At 36.1% G+C, this 22,002-nt stretch overlaps 1 protein-coding gene across 1 annotated transcript; it reads right to left on the reverse strand.

The window, feature by feature from the left end:
• Nucleotides 1-2,661: 2,661 nt before the first annotated feature.
• DNAH14 (dynein axonemal heavy chain 14) lies at nt 2,662-19,604 on the reverse strand. The gene is made up of 9 exons (XM_040553270.1): nt 19,463-19,604; nt 17,019-17,188; nt 15,659-15,771; nt 12,298-12,509; nt 10,732-10,866; nt 9,469-9,599; nt 8,220-8,384; nt 6,134-6,246; nt 2,662-4,956 (listed from the first exon to the last, which is right to left on the reverse strand). The coding sequence occupies exons 2-9, from the start codon at nt 17,163-17,165 to the stop codon at nt 4,884-4,886; spliced, it is 1,089 nt and encodes a 362-aa protein (XP_040409204.1). The 5' UTR covers nt 17,166-17,188; nt 19,463-19,604; the 3' UTR covers nt 2,662-4,883.
• Between the last annotated feature and the right edge of the window lie 2,398 nt (nt 19,605-22,002).

The raw sequence follows: 22,002 nt of genomic DNA on the forward strand, positions 1-22,002 counted from the left end.
CATCCCTTCAAGACATAACTGATTTATATAAAATTCAGTTCAGAATGCCAAACAGGCATTTGATTTTAAACATCTAGTGACATCATTGTCAAGAAGAAGATCTTGATTTCAAAGTACCACTGAATTTTAAATATGGAATACAACCAGTTTCAGCAGAGAGCAATCTTGACAAATTAGAGGGCCGGGCAATCACTAACCACATGAAGTTTTACAAGAGCAACAGGGAGGGAACATCCCTGGATATATTTACAGACTGGGGAACAAGGGGCTGGGGAGCAGACCCACAGAAAGGACTCTGTGTTTTGGTTGACAGCAAGTTGAATACAAGTCAACAGTGTGCCCTGGCAGACAGAAGGTCCTACAGTATCTGGGGGTGCATCAGGCACAGCACTGATAGCCAGTCAAGGGACACAATTGTCCTGCTGTGTGTGGCCTCACATTGAATACTGTGTACAGTTTTGGGCATCACAAACTATATATGAAGGACACAAAACTATTAGAGAGCGTCCAAAGGTGGGCTACAAAGATGGAGAAGGGTCTAGAAGGCAAGACATACGAGGAATGGCTAAATTCACTTGGCTTGTTTAGCCTAGAGAAGAAGAGAATAAGGGGAGACTGAGGGAAGCACTAAGCCTGCTGGAGTTCAAGCAGCACTTGGACAACACTCTCAAAAATACGGTTTGTTTTTCAGATAGTCCTGTGTGGAGCCAGGAGTTGAACTCAATGATCCTTGTGGGTCCCTTCCAACTCAGGATATTCTATGATTCTATGATTCTATGATCATGTAAGATATTCTCATTTACCTCCATCAGCGTTTAGGTCTTACCAGCTATAAGTCTACTCAATTCAAAGATACGTGCATTAACTTCTTCAATTTTATTATTCATAGACAAATGTGTCAAATTAATCAACTCTTCAAAATATGGAAAGCAGTCTTCCTAATAGTTGAAGCTTCTGACTTTTTTTTCATATGGTGTATTTTTCAGTAACTGTTCCTACAACTTATTCCTTTTCATTTCCATACCTACCTAGAACAGTCTTGAAATCTTCTGAAGACGTTTCCTTTTGTACTGTTGATTTTGATATTTGCAATTTTACCATTAGCAACCATGTTAAAATAATGATATAAACCGTGTGCTGTAGGATTATATTTGTGACATTGATCTACTAAGAAACAGAGGCTCAACTCAACACATGCAGATTTAACATTGGAAGAAAAAAAAAAAAAACGTGAGTTTTATTCTGTACAATAAAAGTGCCTAACTCTTAACTGAAACCACTTTTTTACTGAGAATCATTAGGATTTTGGTGAGGAAAGGATTACTTTAACATACTTGGAATTGCAATGTTCTCAAAGCAGGCGTACTCATGTGTAAGATGAGACGGAATAAGCAGCCCAATTTCAAGCAATTACTTAAACACTTTAAATTACTGCAGCTGTGAAAAATAGCATTATCAAAAAGACATACCACTTAAAAGAGCAGAAAATTGTATTTTCTTACATACATTCAACTTGTTATGCTGAACAATCATTTTAAACTATCTCAAATCCTGCCTAAAATATATTCAGTATTACTTTACCCTCAATGTTGCCCCCCAATGTTTTGTTATTATAGTGATAACTTTTCCGGACAGACATTGCTTTGTTTTATATAACAGTGCACGCACTTCTGGGGCTTAAATATAGACTTTCTGAAATTATTCTTCTACAGTTGCCACTTAAGTCACATTTCTTAGTCTTGTGATACATACATTGTTTTGGTATCATAGGTCTAGTACAAGAAGTATTACCCAAACAGATCATGATTTTAAATAATGTTTTCACCCTTCTTCATTGCCTCTTCCAGAAAACTGCACTATGAGATAACTGCAGGATGAGTAAAGATTGATCGATGACAATATTGTGAAAATGGTATAATCTGACCTGAAAAAGAATTACTAAAAATTCTAAAGAAAATGTATGCATTTAAATATATATTGATACATAAACAAAATAAGTGAATAATGTCTGCTTTTCCAGAAGTCCCTAATAGTTTATTATAAACATACTATAAGCCTACAGTCACATTCTTTTCTTAAAACCAACTATAAGAAAAAATACTAACTCAAAATGATTATGCACATACTGAAACCTAATGGTTTCTACATCAAAACATAGCCACTCTTTGGTGTTTTTTGTTGTTTTGGTTTTGGTTTGTTTTGTTGTTTGAACTGCATGAAGCAATGTGAGCACCTTTGTGCAGAAAACAGAAAGGATAGCCAACATGCAACAGAGAAGGGCTACGAAGCCGATGAAGGGCCTGGAACACAAGTCCTGTGAGGAGCGGCTGAGGGAACTGGGGGTGTTTAGTCTGGAGAAGAGGAGGCTCAGGGGAGACCTCATTGCTCTCTACAACTACCTGAAAGGAAGGTTTAGTGGGTGATATTGGTAGTAGGGTGATGGTTGGACCAGATGATCTTGAAGGTCTCTTCCAACCTTAATGATTCTAAGTGTGTTTTTGTTCCACTATCTACATTTGGAGCTTTACCTTACTGAACAGCATAACCAAAGTTATTTATTGCATGAATAATCTTCAAAGAGCTTTGCTTCGACATTGCATTGAAGAAATATAAAGGATTAGAACAAACCCAGAAAAATAACTTCTAAATTGCTTTTCTTAACATGTAAGGATCTAAATCAACAGAAACCTTAAACAGGAACAACCCATTACATAAACAGGCTGAATAGCCAACATAGCTTTAGAAGTCCTTCTGTGATTTCCTTTTGCAAAAATCGCCTGCTCTAGGCTACCTATATGAAGGACCAATACCTTTATGTGAGCAGCAATGTACAGAGGAATAAAACAAAATCCAAAATTCAACACATCAAATATATGGACTCCGTAGGGACTACACTTTTTCACCATCTTTGTTTATGGGACTAGCTCACCCACAAATTTACTCAAATGCTTAAGTTTCGAGAGCGTTGACCACTTTCTAAGTAATAAACAGGTTACTGCTTAAGGTTGTATGATTTCAGGATATAAAAACGTTTCAAAAGACATCTCATTTGAATTGTACAAATCTGATTTTGAAAAAAAAAAAACCATACTAAGAATATTCCATTGTTAGATCATTTAAAGTGCACGAACTGAATGTTGATGAACTTGCTACCCACAAAAATCCTTCTTTTAGGGAAAGTGTTACATGTCAGCATTAATGTATAAATTAACAAACTTATCTCTGACTAATGCAAAGCATAGAGAAAATGATTTTTTTTTCAGAAGTTGACTCATCATATATTATTTTAATGATTAATTTCATAAACGACAGCTTTCAGGTTTTATGCTTTTAACCCCCCTATTTACTCTTAATACCTTTCTTGTTTCAGTAACTTTAAAATTTGACACAGAACTACTTGACAATCTATGCCTTTTCTGTTTGGCTGTTCAAATGGAAGAGAATGGACATAAGCTTTTCACAGGTCCTTGCCCCTAGGTACAAGAGAAAGACCTAATCCATATGCTCTTAGCACAATGCTAATCACTTAGAACTCTCTTTCTAACACAAGGGCTAATTAAAGATCTGTAAGAATAATCCTGACTATAGGATACATTTTCATAAAAAGGGGAAAACAAATTTCTTGTGAAAAGTTAATAATGTCTTTTTCATCATCAACCCTATACAATACAAATATTATTTACACATCAGTGTCACAGTATCGCAGAATTAGAAAACCACAGAATGGTTTATTTTGGAAGGGACCTCTGGAGATCATTTATGCAGGGTCACCTAGAGCACGTTGCACAGGATCGCATTCAGGCAGGTTTTTAATATCTCCAAAGAAGGAGACTCCACAGACTTTCTGGGCAACCTGTTCCAGTGCTTTGTCACCCTCACAGTAAAGAAGTGTTTTCAGTAAGGAACGCTTTAATGAGAAAAGGTGAAATGTGACAGGATTTTGTTCACTCACTTTAATATACAGACTGTATTCCATTATTCACTCCATATTCAGCCTGGATTCAGTGTAACCACTCTCATTTCACAATAGAAAAACAAAAACAAAAACAAAAATTGTTATTTTCATCCCATCTGTAGTTGAAAATCCCTATCATGGATGAGAACCCTACTGTGCTTGTAGAAATATCACATTAAAGCTCAGGTTTTTTCCATATTAAAATTCTAGGCTCCTTCACAGCAAGATAAAAGTTTCATTAAAAAATTATTAGAGTAAGTCTGTGATGCTGTTACCAACAGGTAATCTAGCATTTTATAATATTCTTTGTTGCTTCATAAAATATTTAAGGAAAATAGGATAAGTTGATGAAGTGTTGTCATGTTAAAGGGTGGTCAAACATTTGCCTGTTTCAGAGCCCTGCTAAGGCCTTTCACTGAGACAGTTTCACAAAGTTGAAAGTATATGATAAGGCAACAGATGTAACAGATTTGGAGTTGCCATTGATAAATACACTTACTGCAGTAGCGCTAATAAATGATAATAGTGCTAGCAAAAGGCTATCCTAGGTATTCCTCACCCAAAAGTGAAGGTGCAGAGCTTATCACGAAGGCATCCCTGTATTGGTGGAGAAGAAAGACCACAGCCCATCGACTGCCTCTTCTAGCTTTCCAATTTCTTCTTTCTCCCCTCACTCTTCTTTTTCCTGACTTTTCTCTCACTTCATCTAACTAATGCTAACACTAAATGACTCCCTTCTTTGGCAACCTCTCACATCAGGCTTGCGGACCTCCATCCACAAAGTTTGTACAAGAGAAATGAAATCAAGCTGCTCAACTCCCCACTTCGTCCAAGGCTGGTATTTATCAGCGACACTAAGAAGTCTGACTATTCTCCACAAGTGTACATCAGAAGATTCTTTAATTCTTTTCACATGTAAAACCTACATTCAAACTGACTTGCTCTTGTTTGTCTTACTTCTTCTCGCGTTGATTTTCCAGAGCAGAAAGAATTTCTTCATTCTAGAAGCAAGAGAAATAATTATTTATGTATGTGAAGTTTACAGACTGTCACACCTGCTGTCACTACAGCTCGTTAACAGTACTTATGTTGTTGGGAGACAAGCTACAGGACAATGAGCCTGCTGCAGCCTGTCGGATTTTAGTGGGGAAAGAACACATTAAAATCTTGCAGCACCTAGCCCAGAAGGAGAGGGCAAGTGCCCAGACAGGCAGGACATTTTGTAAATGGGCTTGTAGTAGGAGAAGAGGCAGGACATATTCACTATAGTTTCAACTTCCCTTGGTGGACAGGTTTTAAATCTTCTTATCAGTCTTCTAAATATTCCCATTGTAACAATCCTTGATTTGCCAGTTGATATATATGTAATGAAATGATTACTGCCATGACTACTTTGGTTAATTTTTAAATGTCAAATGTGACACAAACATAAAAGGCAGTTTCAAAACAGGTGTGAAATTTGTGATGCTGTCATTGCAGTGACTGTTGCATACGGAAAAAAATTCACACAAATCCTATATAAGATGCAGAGTCAAACAAAACAAAACAAACTGAATCACTTAATTGTCTAGATGAAAGCCAAAATTAAATCAGAAACAATATATCCCGTATAAATAAAATAAAGGTAAAATATTGAGACAAACATGTAAGAAGTGGATATTTAATATTAGTTTTGCAAGAAGTTAAACTTAAGTTGCAATATTTTTATCAGTTTCCATAACAGCCAACCAGAAGAATTTGACTATTTTACCACTAAATATTTTCTTCTACTTCACACTATATAATTTGCTTTAATGCATTCTATGTAAGGTGAACAGTACTTGCTATTTCATACATGCTATATAATGTGAAAGAGAAGAATGAGAGAATTAGTTCACCTCTTAAAATATAGTGCATATGAAGATGTTACTAGCAATATTCATACTTTTTTCTAAGGTTAAATAATCAAGAAGAAACAAAAACAAAAACAAAAACAAAAAAAGAAAAGACAACTACTGGTTCCCTTAGTGATTTAGATAGGAAAACAAAAAGATTTTGAGTAATCTTTAAATATTGTAATTCTTGAAAATACTAATGCAGGAATTAATACAATATTAAGTTGGCATTTTATCATACAAAGACAGGGAAAATTATTACTGTAATTGGCAAACTTCAGTTATTTTTTTCTTATTCTCTTACCTGAAATTGGAAAACAAATTCAAGTTAAGTAACCTGTAATACAGATGTCTTTCATGCAGCCATTGTGGTATTGGTGTTGCTTCCATTTCTCCTAATTTCTGGTTTGCAGGAAACTAGGGGAAAAAAATGAACAGATACATTTTACAGCTATCCGTTAAAAGAATTAAAGTGTTTTCTGAATCCTTACTATCAAAGACCAAAAATGTAAGTACTGATTACCTCAGTGGTGGCAAAATACACGTTACTGAATAAGAGTAAAATAGAATTAGCCTTGTGGAAAGATTTTCAATACAGTGTGGAAAGCCGTATCCACCTAGTGGTGCTTGTCATACCACTTTTCGGCAACAAATTCTAAAATACCTTTACTTTAACCTCTGCCATATCTTTCAGGTAGGAAAGACACACCTTATATCCAAATTAATAACATGCTAAGCAAATAGCCACACCTTATACCCAAATTAATAACATTTTAAGCAAATAGATTTTAATTGTTCAAAGAGATTGTTCTTTCCTGTGTGGAAGGATATAAAAATTGCAAATTGAAAATTAACATAATTTATTTTCAAAATGTGAAGTAGAACCTGACTGTCAAGAGTACAGTAAACTGGCAATGGACAGATGCCAGTTATATAGGAATCCTTACTATCTTCATTACAGAGTACATAACTTCATTACAGGAGTATAAGAGAGAGACATTAGCTGCTAAGCACTAACAAATTGTTTTGAATGAACCATTCTGTGGTTTATACAAAGCAAGCAATAGATCTTTTGTTATAGACTTTTTGTAACAAGTCAATCTGGATTTAAATCAAAAACATATTTCAAATTTATGTACTAGTGCAGGCATCCTGAAGGCAAAGGAACAAGGTTGCAGCCATTTTTCCCAGTCAGGTTCCAACATTTATACTCTTATTCCAAACTGGTTTTATAAAAGCTTAGTACCTCCGCTGGTAGCAAAAAAATCTCCTTCATTTTAGCCTAAGTGATTACATCAGTTTCTAAGCTATACCTATAATTGTCTGACATTCAAATCATGTATCAACAAAAAGTTTAGCATCCAGCAACAATTCCATTATGTACATTATGCAAATTTCACAATTATCTCTTCTTCCATGCAAGAATCATACTAGTGCTAAACTTTACTGATACCAAAGAGAACAAGGAATTCAAAATTGAGGAAGAAATCCAGTCTTTGCAAAAACATTTAAGAACTGATGAAACATAATGCAATGTGGTGCTCGTATTCCTAAAAGGTATTGCTTTTAGTCTTTCTATTAGGTATATCAGTAGTATGTGCTCCTGGTGATATAATTAGCTCTCCAATATGACTGAAAATTAATCTGGCAAGAAAATAAATACACATATAAAGTATTTTACTTCATTTTCAGCTGAGTGAGATGATCAACATACTGACTATGAAACCACCAGTGCCAACACAATGTAGAGGGTGGCTTAGAGACAGGCTCTCAGCAGCCTTACATAGGTTTAAACCAACCACGAAAGCTCATTCTGAGGTAGAAAACAAAGTTCCGGGTTCGTGTTTTGTGTTTGCTGTTTTTAGGATTTGTTTGCTTGTTTTTAAAGGAAATATTGATAAGATGGAAGAAATGATAACCAGTAAGTCACTGAGATCTTAACTATTTGCAGCACAAAGAACAAAAGAACACAAAAATCAAAGATAAGGCATGAACATTAGAGATTTCTATATACAACCAATAGCAGAGGGTATGCCCTTCTGTGAAATACAGGCTGTGTGTTTGTTCCCTGACATGCATTCTTAAGCCTGGAAATGCAGATATTTAGTGGATTAGAAAGATGCTAAGCTTTAAGTTAAAGATAAGCTTTAAGTCTTCTGATACACATAGTACACTATGGTTCAAGATCCAAACAAATGCCTGAGCAAAAGACTGAGTCATTATGCTCAAAGCCAGCAGAGGACTCATCTTTAGGAGGGACCAGTAAACTCTTTAGTGAAGAAGGTAACATAATTGCAATGGGAATGGGATATGACAGTAAGTGAAGAGCAAATTGTCTTTCTATGGAAATCTCCAAGTTCATGTTGTCTGTGTTTTGTACAGTATACTACCTTAGACACAAATGAAGCTGTAATAGTCCAATATTCTTTGTTGTGCATAGCTGTATTTGTAGAGACAGCCTGTAAATCATATGGGTTGTAGGGAACTTTAAGATTGTTCTTGTTTCTTTGAAGACAATATATATATTCCCCACTATCTTTTAGCAATAAAGGTCTCTGTCAAAAGAAGAAATTATTTATATGTAGATGTATAATTTATTTTTCATGATTACAAGTTATATGTCTATAGATTTTACCACAAGAAGAAATATTAAAAGTACCCAAATCTTCTAATAATAAGCTTAAAAAGTAACAACTCTGAATTGACCAGAAAGCTACTATTTTATTATCAAGTTTCTCAGTTCTATTATCTCTACTCTACATGATTATTTTTCAGTTCTACCAACAGCAAGTTAAATATTACTTTCTTGTTGAGAAAAGTTTCATGTAACCCTATTAGCCTATTACAACTTTTTAATACAAACAACAAACTTTTCAGCAATTACATTTCTCCATATTATCTTTCTCTATCTATAAATACTATGGTAACCATTGTTAAGCTTAAAAAACACCATGAAGCTCTTAAGTAACAAATACCTAACAGTTTCCAGATTTTTAGATCTAAGACCATAGATACTGGTGGTATCTAGTTATTTTGGAAATATTTCATTACAACTGGAAGACATTTTAGTTTTGTGAACAACTGGAATGTTTCTTAAAAATTTTGCAACCATATATGAAATCAAAAGTCCCAAATGACAAATGACAGAGATGTTATTTTTATTGCGCATCCAAAATATTTCACAACATTTTGCATACTGAAAGAAACATGATATATTTGTTGTATTGCTTTTTTTTTTAAGTCATGAAAATTTATATGCAAAATCACAACTAAATCAGATATCTGTCTGTCTTCGAATGCACCAAAAGAGCAAGAGAATGCAGGAGGTGTCCTGTTTGGCTCCGTCAAGATCAGACTGCCCAGCATTAATCACAGCGAATACTGGCTTTGTACTTGGCTGATCAGGATCATGACAGACAGAAATGGTTACAATTCTGCTTAATGCTAGAAAACCTCGGCTATGGGAAGGACTGGATAAGTGCTAATTTACAGTGATTGCTATGCATCCAGAGGTTCTAAAGGAAAATCCATCATTTTTAGAGGCAAAAACTTCCAGGAAATAAGTATTTTAGATTTGTAACCAATGTCATTTCTAGAATGTTCAACTACACGATGTGGAGAAGGGAAAGTGAAAATCACCGTAAGTGCGGATTTCTGAAGTCTGGCCATATCAGCCTCTCTAGCTAAACATTCACACGACGGTAACACCGTTTGCCAGCCAAGTTTGCCTCGAAGCCTCAAAATATGCATTATAACATCATCAATTGGTTCTGGTACATCAAGAAAAGAAAAAAAAATGGCATTTTTTATTGGAAATTTTTTTCATCCTTAAACATAAAGTCTTTTGATTTATTGTATAAGCCTTTGTAAGTATGGAGGACTGGTGTAATGGCATTTATACCATGTTGGAAGATGCTGAAAACATGCCTCAGAAAGTCCTTCTCAAAAAATAATGAGCCATTACATATTCCACATGTATGTTGCTGTAATTGAAGAACAGTGGTTCAATTGACTTAAAAGTGATCTCATTTTCCAGTGATTTTACTCTAACGGTTGGTGTTGTTTACACAGCAAAATTCAAAGTACTCACTAGAAAAAACATGAATTACTGCCCAAAGGCTTTCTCAAGTGCTAGAGACAAAAAAAATAAGAAAGAAAACTGGGAAAATCTCAAGTAAACAAAAAGAAAGTTGAAAAATAAAAGAATAGCAATAATAATTTATATTGTAATATTTAAAATATATTTTTTTAAATCCATTAAAACACACTGTCCCTTTAGAAACCAGACCAATTTAGTCTTGCATAGGAGAAGAACACTCCAGTTGAACAAAAGACAGCAATGTTATGGAAAACAATTTGAGAAATCCTGGAAAACACTAAAAACATGTTCCCATGCTTTTAAATCCCTATTAAGAAGTTCGTTAATAAAAAAGTTTGAAAAAAAAAAGAAATAAATCAGAATCCAGTTGTGATATCAGTCCCTCCCAGTTTTCAGACTCAGCAACAGATATTTTTAATGAAGAAATAATGATCAAAATCTATTTTTCCCCACACTAATCCTGGAAGATAAGAAGGAAAACATACCTACTATTTAAGAAACTATTTAAAAGAAAAAAGTATTGTAGCTAACTATAAAATATAAACAACTTTAAAACAATTATTCAAATTATGTATGAAAGTAAATTTTGGTATGAGACAGGTATTGAAAAACAAACCATCATAAGGTGAATATGGAAGATAAAGTTGTTGGCCTTTCCCCTAACATGTACTGTTACTCTAAAGCAGGAGAGGGATGAAGAAAAAGAGTAGCAGTTGAGTAGTATATCATTATAAATCTGACACAAATAGCTGTAGATGTATAACTAAGAACACAGTCTTCCCTATGGTGCTACGACTACCTACCTGTTTTATCATATGAATAAAGTTTTGCTTTCATGGGCTGTTTAGGAGATCTTTCAGCTTTTGGTTGCTCACAAATATTTTTATGACAACTCGGTTCAAACACAGACATTTGCATTTCAGTCCTTCTACTACTATCTACAACCAACACATTAAAAAGGAAAATATTACTCAAAGCAGATCACTATGCACAATCATTTTCTAATTCAAGTTGAACTTCTACAGGTTTACATTTTTGTAACTTCTCAAAATGCATTCTGATGGTTTTAGAGGCATGCACACACAAACACACGCAAGATACTATCACTTGTTGTTGACAATACATTAAAAATTGTATAAATTGGCATCAGGTACTTCAGAATGGTTGCATAATAAATGTAACACTTATTTCCTGTGTATTCCATGAGATTGAGGGACTAATATTCATTTTTGTCATTTGTTTTACGGCAAGGGCTTATTATCCTTGTTTATTACTAGAAAACCTTTTTATCCATTCTGAAATTTTATCCATTTAATCCATTTGGTGGTCCTGCATGAGCAGGGAGGTTGGACCAGATGACCTACAGAGGTTCTTTACAACCTCAGCCATTCTTTTATTCTGTGATTCTCTGGGGGAAAAAAAATAAAAAATAAAAAATATTCAGCATTCCTTTTGCATTGCTCTTAGATCACATTTACTTGTCAGTTGACCATTTAATTTTAATAAAGCAGGTTCAGACCTCCAAGTATTATGTCCCTTCTTCCCCAACTTCACACACAAGTAATCAATTAAGATTTCCTTTAGAACTCCTGCTCAGCAAACCACGTAAGAAACAATTAGCAATATGTATCAAGCTAAACCCTCGGGGTGCATTGTCCTTCCCCTGCAGGCTGAGGAGAAAATAGGAGAAATGTGAGAAGACTCAGGGATGGTAGTAATAGGGAAAGTTAGTTAATTAGTAGGAAAAACAAAAACTGCAGGTGCAAGCAAAGCAAAAAGAGGAATTTATTCACACCTTCCCACCAGGTGTCCAGCCACTTTTTGGAAAGAAGGTCCTCAGAGCCTTTAAAAATCCTTTCTGCAATTTTTACACAAAGCATAGTGCAAAAAATAATGAGGAAAGAGAACTCCAGCTTGCAGAGTTGCTTGAAACCCACTAAAATCAGTTTGAAGCTTGCAATGACTTTCAGTCATACACAGTGAGTGTGTGTGTAGTTTTATTTCCCCATACATAAGACTTTGATTTTGTATTTTAGAGAGTTGATCTCACATCATAATTTTTTAAAAAAGACTCATTAGACAGTCTTCTCACTTCAAAAAACTTCAAACAGATAAATCTACTCAGAAAAGAAGCATAGAATAGATAACTGTGACTTTTAAAAAGTACAATATACATATATTCTTACGTACTTTGTAGTTGGCATACTGACTTAAAGTCAGTGTTGCATCTCCACTAAATCATTAAAAAGAAAAAAAAAGAAAAAAGAAAAAAGTGAAGTTATGCAGGTTTCTTCCTATGGATTCACAGCGATGAGGAAAGAAGATCATATTTTTTATTACTCCACTTTCCGTCATTTTAAGTACTTTACCATATACAGCTGAAGAAGGTGATGTGCCAGAGACTTGCTGAACTGCCTTGCAAACGGAACTTGTGGGAAGTATCGTTTTCAAATTCTCATTCTTTGACATTAAGGATGCCACTTTCATTATATTCCTCTTTAGCTTCATTGTCTCATGCTCAGATACTATCGTAGGCTGACAAGCAGATAATTCTCTTTCTTCTTTATGTTTTCTTGGGTGTCTAAAATCAACCAATGGTAGGAAAAAATCTGAAGATTCAGTCATATAGGCAGTATAGAAAAATCAGCTAAAGTATTTGTATCAAAGATAAGCTAGTAAGCTCTGAAAAATACATGCAACTATATTGACTTTATGAAAATAAAAGGAAAATAAATGTGTGAAGTTAAAATATAAAATAAGGACATAGGAGAGTCAGCAACACCAGCTTCTTACACATCTTGCAGGTGACTTAGTCTCTGCATGCACTAAAGCATACACAGTTTAGATATACTTTTAGTCCGTTAAGTTCCAACTAATTTCATTTGTCAAGACAAAATAAAAAATAAATAAAAAACATGAAGAGAATAATATTTTCGTGCACAACTTGTTCTCATTTAACCAATCACATCTTCAGTAACAACCACAGATAAACTCCAGAACAATGGTAGAAAAATGAATTAAGATAACAATGCTTCAGTTAACTGTTGGTGCAACTCAGTTTGGATATACCATAAATAGTTTAGGCTTTATAATTCAGCCTGAAAGGGCTATTTTGTTCAAGTGTGCTCTTGACTATATTATAGTGATAATGGTATCAAGGAAGAATCACTTAGAGCAGCTGAAACTGTCTAAAATTCACGGCCAAGAACTTTTTGTTTTAGCAGCAGCTACACACCATATATGCACTCCCCACAAGAGCAGAAAAGATCAATGCACGGGTCTTGAAGTCAGTTGTCCAGTACAGACTTTCTTAATGCAAAATACTAAAAAGAAGGACAGTGTTAGCACTGTGCATAGCAAAAGTACATCTCAATGAGTTTACTTTATTCTGTAACTTCTTCTCCTGGTACTTGTTCACAGGTCCATAGGGTTGAGTAGCTCATGAATAGCAGCCTGTTCTTTTGAAGACTGATCTCAGGTCTTTGACAAAAAGATCAGCTTTGCCTGATACACCAGCAATTTTAGCCAGATGTAGCAGATACTTTAGCTCAATATTGGCTCTTCTGGAGATGTTGAACCTTGAAACAATCCATGAATCATCAGCATGTCAGTTCAGGGACTAATGAGAAAGAACAATAGCAGTAGCCACTTTCTGGAAAGATGGGAGAAAATAAGAGAGGACCTGATAACAGACTGTTATCTAGTTAACCATATACAGTATTTAACCAAATTTACCAATGATCTAGCAGCCATACAGCACAGTCACTCTGTTTCACATACCTGAGACATATCTGTCATGCAAGAGTATATGGATGAGGAGACAAGATGGCTCAGAAGAGACAGGTAAGTCCTCATCTCCCACATCGGACTGTCATATTGAGACACACTGATGTCTGCTCAGACCTGGAATTCTTGGAATTCCAGCTGAGAAAAATTCCTTATAGAACCTTTCCAGGAATATCTAGAAAAGGAGTGGAGAGGTGGACTGCACTGAACTGGGTGGTGCAGCCAGTTTCTATGTTTCTCTATTAAGGCCTCTGGTGTTTTGAAGAGTGGAAGTGGGCCACATAAATGCCAAGAGACTTCTTCCTTAAAACTCTCAGTCAGCATCTTGCAAATGAGAACCAAAACATCAGTAAGAACGTCCAAGACATATCCTAGTCTGAAGGAAGCAGCCTAGCAGGACACCTGCTTACTTGCACAACCAACAGTGGTTTGGTACAAGTCTTTGTCCACACCGAGAGACATGCAAGAAGCAGGTGTACAGACAGAAAGTTGTACATACAGGTTTCAAACTAACTTTCACATTTAAAATTGTTTCTGAAAACCACATGTACATAGATATTTATAAACAGCAGCGCTATACAGAAAACACCCTCCAAACCCAGTCATATGTACAAACCTCTTCCTGAGGGCTGTGCCTTCTGGAAGGATGACTGGATCTCTTAGAAGCGTAAGAGAAAAAAGTGAAACCTCAGGTAGCAAGTGGCAACCTTGGAAAAGATTCCTTCTGTTTACTCAAGAATGATAAACAGCAAAATAAAAGTAATTCTCAGATCCAGTATGTGAACATGAGGCAGAAGTCTGTGTTAACAGACCTTGATTATGGTAGCAGCATGTATGTGCTTCTCTCAAGATTGATGTACAAAGCTTAAAATTTGATGTGGGCAAATTAGACAAATATAAAGTTGTACTGTGAGCACTGAAACTAATGAAGACTGGACATTTCCTAATCTGTGCTTTAATACTCCCTAATCCCTCCCCAGAAATACTTCCAGCTTCAGTTTCCATGTTTGGACTCCTTCTCTCAGCTTTCTCCCACATCACCTATTAACTGAATGAGACAATAAGCAGCATGCATTGCAGCCGGCAATATTAGCCAGAATGTAGTTCCTTACTGGTCAGTTACTTCCCAACAGCTGGGACAGATACCATTCTGCCTGCATCGGGACTGCTGAAAACTGAGGTTCCATTACATAAAACCTCGTCAATAGCTGAAGTTCTTTTTTTTTTTTTAAAGGAAGGATAGAATTGCCATAAGGTTGAAAGTATTACCAGTGTGGTTTTAATCCAATCCACAAAGCTCAGGAATGGAGGTTTGCCTGTAAGAAAACATTCGTCTCTTCAGCCTTGGAAAACTATTTTCCTTCCTCACCACCAGTACAAAAGGAAAATGAAACCAAAAGATGACCTGTGCTAGAGGATGAGGGATTACAAACTTCTAGAGCTTCCTGCCACAGACTGCTGTGGAGAAGGACAGTATTGGGAGGTTCAGAAAGGGAGAAGACAATTTTGTGGACAACGGATTCATTAACAGGTACATGGCAAAGATACAGCCCCAAACATCCACAATCCAAAAATTATGGATGCCACCATTAAATCTGAAATACACTCATATTTGTGTACTTTTATGCAGGTGACAGTAACACTGTACATAGGAATACATTTGCACAGGTTCCTGTAGCATATAATTACCCCATTTTACTGGAACCAAAAATAGTATGTTACTAGACTGTATTCCTAGCACTTCTCCATGTTTTCACTGATGTAAAAAAGATCAGACTCTATTGCAATCAGCCAAAATTACAAAGTTTGTGCTGAAGTGTTAATTCAGGTTTCACAGAATTTACAGGGAAAGAGTCAAATAATTTGGTAGAAGTCCAGTGCAGTATCAAGTTTTAACTAGCAAAGAACAAAAAATTATCATGAAGAAAAAATAATTTTACCTACATTTTACCAAAACATATGCCTTCCTCTTTTATTTCTGCTTCATTTCTCTTTTCTGTGCTTGGTCTGTAAACTGCTGTGCGAAGAATGGAGTATTTCTTCTTTACTGAAGACGACTGGGAAAAAAGGGCATTAATTTTAATAATTATAGAGGGGGTGATCACACGTTTTACTAAAAAAAAAAAAGGGCAAAGAATAGATTTATCTAAAAACTATGAAAAACATTTCCAAATGCACCACCTGATAGCTTAACTCAGCTTTCTTTAGAAAATATTTCCGACTTTAATTATACAGCATTTTATGTGCATGAAAATTTACTTATAAAAAAGAATCTTGATAAATGACTTAAAAATAATTGTTATCAGAGCACTAAAACAAATGTATAGTATTTTCATATGGACTGTAACATTGTTTTTATAATCCTGTTTCCATCAACCTAAGCCTGAATTAGTTAAAACCTTCAGAAAAATAAATTTTAAATTTAGAATGATGAATCATTGTTTTGCAGGACACTTGAGGCAAACACTAACTCAATGAACACACTTCCATTAATCATGGAAATTAGATTAATTTACTTGGATTTATAGATGAAGTAGTAGGTTCACATATAAAAACCATAGAGGACTGAATTTAGTTATTCAGATTATCATCATACAATAGAACTTTTCCACCTCATAGGAATGAATAAAGAGTTTAAAATGCATAAGAAAGATAAAAGGATAAAATAAGACAGAATATAATGCCTCTGTTTCAGATTTGAGAGCTACAGCTTTCTGCAGTGAGAAGATATTTTAAATGATGACTACTGCAGCATATTTGGTAAGAGTAATTTGGTAATGTAAAGCCTTCCTCTGAACTCCACTTTGGAAAGACAGAGGGTAGTGAGTTATGAACAAATTCAGACTACACCAACACTGGTAGAATTGTTTTTAAGAAAAAAAAAACAAAACACTTTTCTGCCATATTCCCATATTTTAATTGTTACTCAATACCAAATCCTCTCTCCAGGAAAAGGCCTCACGATAAATGACAGTCTCTGAAGTTTTACTTACAAGGCTTCTAGGAGGAAGACATTCACTCCTGTGACTTTACAGACATTAAACATGTAATCAACATGTTTTTATAAAACATTTTTCCAGGCAGAAGCCAGGTTAGAAAAAAAAAAATAAGCTGTATGTAAAAATACTATAAATCTAGGACTACCTTATATATAACAAGGTTATCCATGCAAAGGATGCCTGACTACTCACTTTTTTTGGTCTTGCAAAAAAAACCACAATATCCCCCAAAGTGCATTAGAAAACAAAATCAGTTGCATAGAAATTAATTTAATATTAACATTGTTGCAAACATCCATTCTCACCAGCTCACTGCTGTCTTTCTTACTGCTGCCAGCTGGTTCACACACGATATACCTGCCTTTTACCATAAGCAGCACCTCTGTCCTCTCTGGTTCAAACCGGAGACGAGACACTAATTTTTCTTTCAGCATTTTGGTTTGCCCTTCCATCTGGGGTTGGCATCCTTCATCCTAACAGCAAAAACACATCAATTAAACTAAATTTGCAGTAATGACTGTTTCCCCACTGTGTCCTCAGAGTGAATTTCACACTTGAGATCTGCAGGCAACATTAGAAATCAGGTGCTTATTTACTTCTGCAGTGTTGGAACTGAAAGTTCAGAGTTCACATTAAAAACAATTACCTCAGAACTCAGTTCTAAGAGGCTGCAAGCTCAGCTGATCACTTTAACTCAATTTTCTTCTCCAGTTTCTCTGGGATACACCCTTCACCCCACGCATCACGGCTCAGTCACTTAGTGGATCTTAAAACTAGGAAATTGGTGGAAGGAGGACTTGTCTTGTCCCAGTGGCGGAGATCTCTTCTGAAACCACACAATCTTCTCTAGATCTAACTCTATACACAGTAGCAGCAAGTCAATATGCTCACTGAATTAAAGATCACATGCAAGGTAGTAAAGCACGTGCTGAAGATGTTTACTAATACTGGTCTAATATTAATGTGGAAGTTTAACCTATTTCTGAACATTTGGTAACTATTTTTTCAATGATATAAAATCAGCTAGTGATGAGAAGTGGCACTTTGCCGCTTCTTGTAGTATTACTTTATAAGCTAAGTTTCTAACAGTCTAAAGCCTTTTCAGCAGGGAGGTGCTGTGACCTGAGAATTAGTTGCTGAGGCAGCTGCAAACAAACGATGGCCATGACCTATCCAAACTGATCCTTACTAGACCCAGGACAACCATTCACACCCCAAGACTACAAAGTGCTGAGGTTTTCTTACCACTTAGTACCATTCAGGTAGTAGCTAGTACCCCCACAATCAATAAACTTTCAGAAATCCCATTTACGTTCCTCAATAAGTTTAGTGCAGAACAGCTGTTTCAAACCAACGCAAGAACTAACTGTGCACCAGAGTCGATTAGTACAGTTCACAGGCAAACTTATCTCAGCTGTGGAAGTGGCAAGCTCCCACTGAGTAGTGGTAAACTCTTTACCCATTACGGCTAAAGCCAAAAAGACTGATACTGAAGCAGCCATACTACCAATAGCTATGCAGAAGTAATCACTACCTCTAACAGCAATATCTCACATCTCTTCTAGGAGTCTACTGTTAGGGGTCTGGATGGATCCCTTCCAGAAACACCTCCCAGCTCCTCCTATAGTCTTGAGGTGTAACATCATTGGGGAAAACAGAGAGAGAACTATGACCCACTGATTTCACTCTTTTCCTTAATGTTTAAAGTATAATAAGATGGAAAAGCTAATAAAGAAAGAAAACTGAAGAAGATTGAAAACACCATTTGTGTTTCTTCAACAGAAACAAAATCAAAATCTACCTTTTGTTTTGTCACAGGGATCAAAATTCATTAGTCAAAATATAGTGTATAGTTAATAATTTATTAAGGACTCAACTGATCAAGCAATATAAGTACTTGAAATCCAGCTGACGTTCAATCCAAATGTGTGATCTTTTCAACTGTCAGCAACAAATGTTCAGAAACTAATAAAATGCGTATCTGCTTCAAAAAACATAGGAAAACACAGGATTTGTTAGAGTCCCTATTTGTATTGTGGACACCTCAGTATCCAAGCACGTCAAAATTTAGGTGTAAGTTAAATGAAAACCTGCATGTTTGGTGCCGTGATATGGAGAGACAAGATATCTCCCTCAGCAGTTGTAAGATGCTTATTTCATTCATGTGTAATTGCAGTTGGTAACAATTTAATGGCTTCTTATAGCTGATTTACAATATAGGCTCAAGAAACAAAATGGGAATCTTTCTTAACTGCTTGGCTTTAGATTCAGCCACTTGGTCTGCAAAGTCAGAATTACTGGTCCAGCACGGCTGTGCACGCCCTACAAGCTCCTCTCAAGTCTCTGGGTGTCAGGAAGCTGAAGAAAGAGACTGTACACCCAAACACTCCTTTAAAAGTCACACGTAAGAGTTACTGGAGCTTAATGAACTACTGCAAGGTAGTTGTTCACGAGCATATTTTACCACACCAAGGACTGTGTGGGTGAAGCAGGCCACACAGACCGGGTTAGGCCGAGAGGGCTGTCTGTCAGGCTCAAAGAAAGCACATGAGCATTAGAACACCCTCACAGCAATGCTTCCAACAGCTGGCCCATAGACCCCGCTTAAACAAGAAGTTGTAGAGATTTAGTAACCTTCAGCAGCTTTTTGTTCAGCTGGTAATTTATGTATCACAAAACCCCTCCATGCAGCCCATCCGCCTCAAGGAGACACCTTGGCCCTGCTCACCACCTCTGTGACCACCAAGCTGGCCGTCAGGTATGACCTTGGGCAGATGGGTGGGATGGGCCAGGTCCACGGGGCCACTTGGAGCAGCTGCAGCCCCAAGCCCCCCTGGTGTCCCTGTCCTGCCCGCTGGGGGATCGTTGGGGCCTGGAGGGCCGTTAGGCTGCCACTGTGGGCTCTGGCCTGTGGGCTCATGGGTCAGCTGCCTATTGGCTTGTCCAGCCCCAATATCCACATCCTAGATGTCAACTGCATTAAGCCATCAGTTGTAAACTTGTGTGTTGTGTATTTATGTGTGTGTAAGTTGTTGGTTTTTTTTTTTTTTCTTTTTTGATAATAAGCTTTTCAGTGACTCGAACTTCCCAACAGTGAAAAAGTCACAGCTGTGGTTTCTCCCCTTGCACTCTGCTTGCATGAGGCAGTCACCAGCCAGGTCACAAGCTACCTGCTGTGATTATACCTGTGCTTTAGGGTGCTCACTCTTTAGTAGTCTATAAATGGTTATATTCAGAAGCTTATTTATCGTAACCTTGTAATATATTCTGTGAGAAAAGAAGGGTTTGACCAGATCGATTTTCCATTGTTTTGATACTTTCGATAAGCTAGCACTAACTTTTGGATTTCCACATACAGCACACTATTTCTCCTGCTTTCAGGCTCGCTTTAAGTTGTGTTAGGGATGGAAGGGAGAGAGTTGTAGGCAGCAAACATGTCTATGTCCAGAGAGATTTGTGCAGTGATCTTTTTTTTTTTTATTATTATTATTTTTTTTAATTTCTGAGAACTCTGACCAGAAGTTGATCAATGCAGCACTCAAAATCAGCCTGTAAGAGGTCAGGCAAGGTTAATTTTTAGCAAAAACACATCTCATGGTAATGTCAAGTAAAGCCAACAATAAATGGCTTAACTAACTTCTATCAACAGTTTCCTTAGTATGGCTCTGTGTCATGGGGAGATGCTTCAAGCTGTGGGATGTTCAAGAAGACATGAGTAATGCAAGTACTTAGGTGAACTAATCAGATGTTACTACACCCTCACCAAGCTGGATTTTTTTAAGATAAAACTATTTTGTACTTCAGTATCTTCAGTAGTTTAAAACTCCAGTATCTTTCATATTTTAGTACTTCAGTAGACTTCAGTTTGCTTTTTTCTTGAGCTCTTAGTGTATACAAATTATATCTTTCCACTTGTGTTTCATTAATCATAAAATTGTTACATAATTAAAAGAACAAAGTATATTTTAAGAAATTGAAAGATATTTTGTTTGAACTGCCAGACACCATTGGAAATCTGTAAAAGCAAATAAAAGTCTGCTCAGAACTAACTCATCCATATTTGATTTGCCCATATATGGCTTTCATAAAGATTTAAATGATGACTAATCCTTTATTTGCTAATCTGAAACACTAATACCCAAATAAAATATGATTTTTAACACATTAATATTAATAAGTCTGACTTAGTGAATCAGTAATGATTGTCACACCAAGGCAATGGAATGGACTTCTGAATTGACTGCTGAAACATTAACCTGCAACAACAGTTCTACTCATTTAAGAAACTACAAGTGATTGTATAACAATTGCTGCTGAGCTGTATTTTGACCACATCTGGTCCAGTTACTGAAATTTGTGGAGTCAATTCCTCGTTTTACTGCTTAGGTTGGAGTTAAACTAATTGTGGTTGGAGTTAAACTAATTGTGATGTGTTGAGGGGTGGTTAGCAGCATTGGTCTAATTTTCTTACATGTCACATTGACAAGTTTGAAGTCCTTAGTTGGTTGGTTCAAGTTGCCATGAAGCTCTCTCTGCTCCTTCTTGTGATGGTATGTCTCGTTTCTCCTCTTCTGCTGGCTCTGCTTTTATGTGGGTGTAATGAATCCACGATTTCATCCCTTCCACTTTGACTGCAGTGGGGGTGTGGAGCAAGATAGTGTAAGGTCCTTTCCACTTTTCCTTTAGGGAGTCATATTTCCACATTTGGATCAGCACCTGATGTCCAGGTCAGAACATCCAATGGAACTGGTTGTTGTTCCCATATATATCTATGAAGAGAGGACAAAACAGTAGACAAAGATGCCTGTACTTTCATCTTTTCCTTCCCTCTTTTCTTTCTTTGTTCTTCAGTTATTGTAAACCTTATAGGCTATTTCAATCAACTGTGAGATTGACATTTATTGAATATGATCTTCCCACAACCTGCACTGTCTGACTATTTGGGTCCTGATACAATGACATAAAAATGCTAACATATTCCACCTCATCCCATTTTTCCTCCCTCCAGCAAAATATCAATTGCAATATGGTATTATAATTCATGAATCAATTTTCTAGCCATTTATATTGAGATCATCGCTGATCACAATATTGCCTCATTTTACGTTTCATCATAGAGTCACCACCAAATTTAGATCAAGTTTTAAGGATGCATCCAAGGGTGAAGCAAGGGGAGACTTTGGACAGACTGTGTCCCATTTTCTTAAATAGAAATATTAAATAATTATTAAAACTGTCGCCCATTTAATACATAAACACAAACATGCAGAGAGTTCTCATTCCCTTTAC

Source organism: Cygnus olor, chromosome 3 (genome assembly GCF_009769625.2).
Source record: "Cygnus olor isolate bCygOlo1 chromosome 3, bCygOlo1.pri.v2, whole genome shotgun sequence".
Taxonomy (NCBI): domain Eukaryota; kingdom Metazoa; phylum Chordata; class Aves; order Anseriformes; family Anatidae; genus Cygnus; species Cygnus olor.

What these genes read in the sequence shown, in the direction of transcription:
- DNAH14 (XM_040553270.1), bottom strand. Translation starts at nt 17,165, where the DNA reads ATGGAAGGGCAAACCAAAATGCTGAAAGAAAAATTAGTGTCTCGTCTC. An exon ending in CAGCTTCATTTGTGTCTAAG is followed by an intron (nt 6,247 to 8,219) that starts GTAGTATACTGT and finishes TTTTTCCCCTAG; the next exon opens with TTTCCTGCAAACCAGAAATT. An exon ending in AATTTGTTTTCCAATTTCAG is followed by an intron (nt 4,957 to 6,133) that starts GTAAGAGAATAA and finishes TCTTGCTTCTAG; the next exon opens with AATGAAGAAATTCTTTCTGC.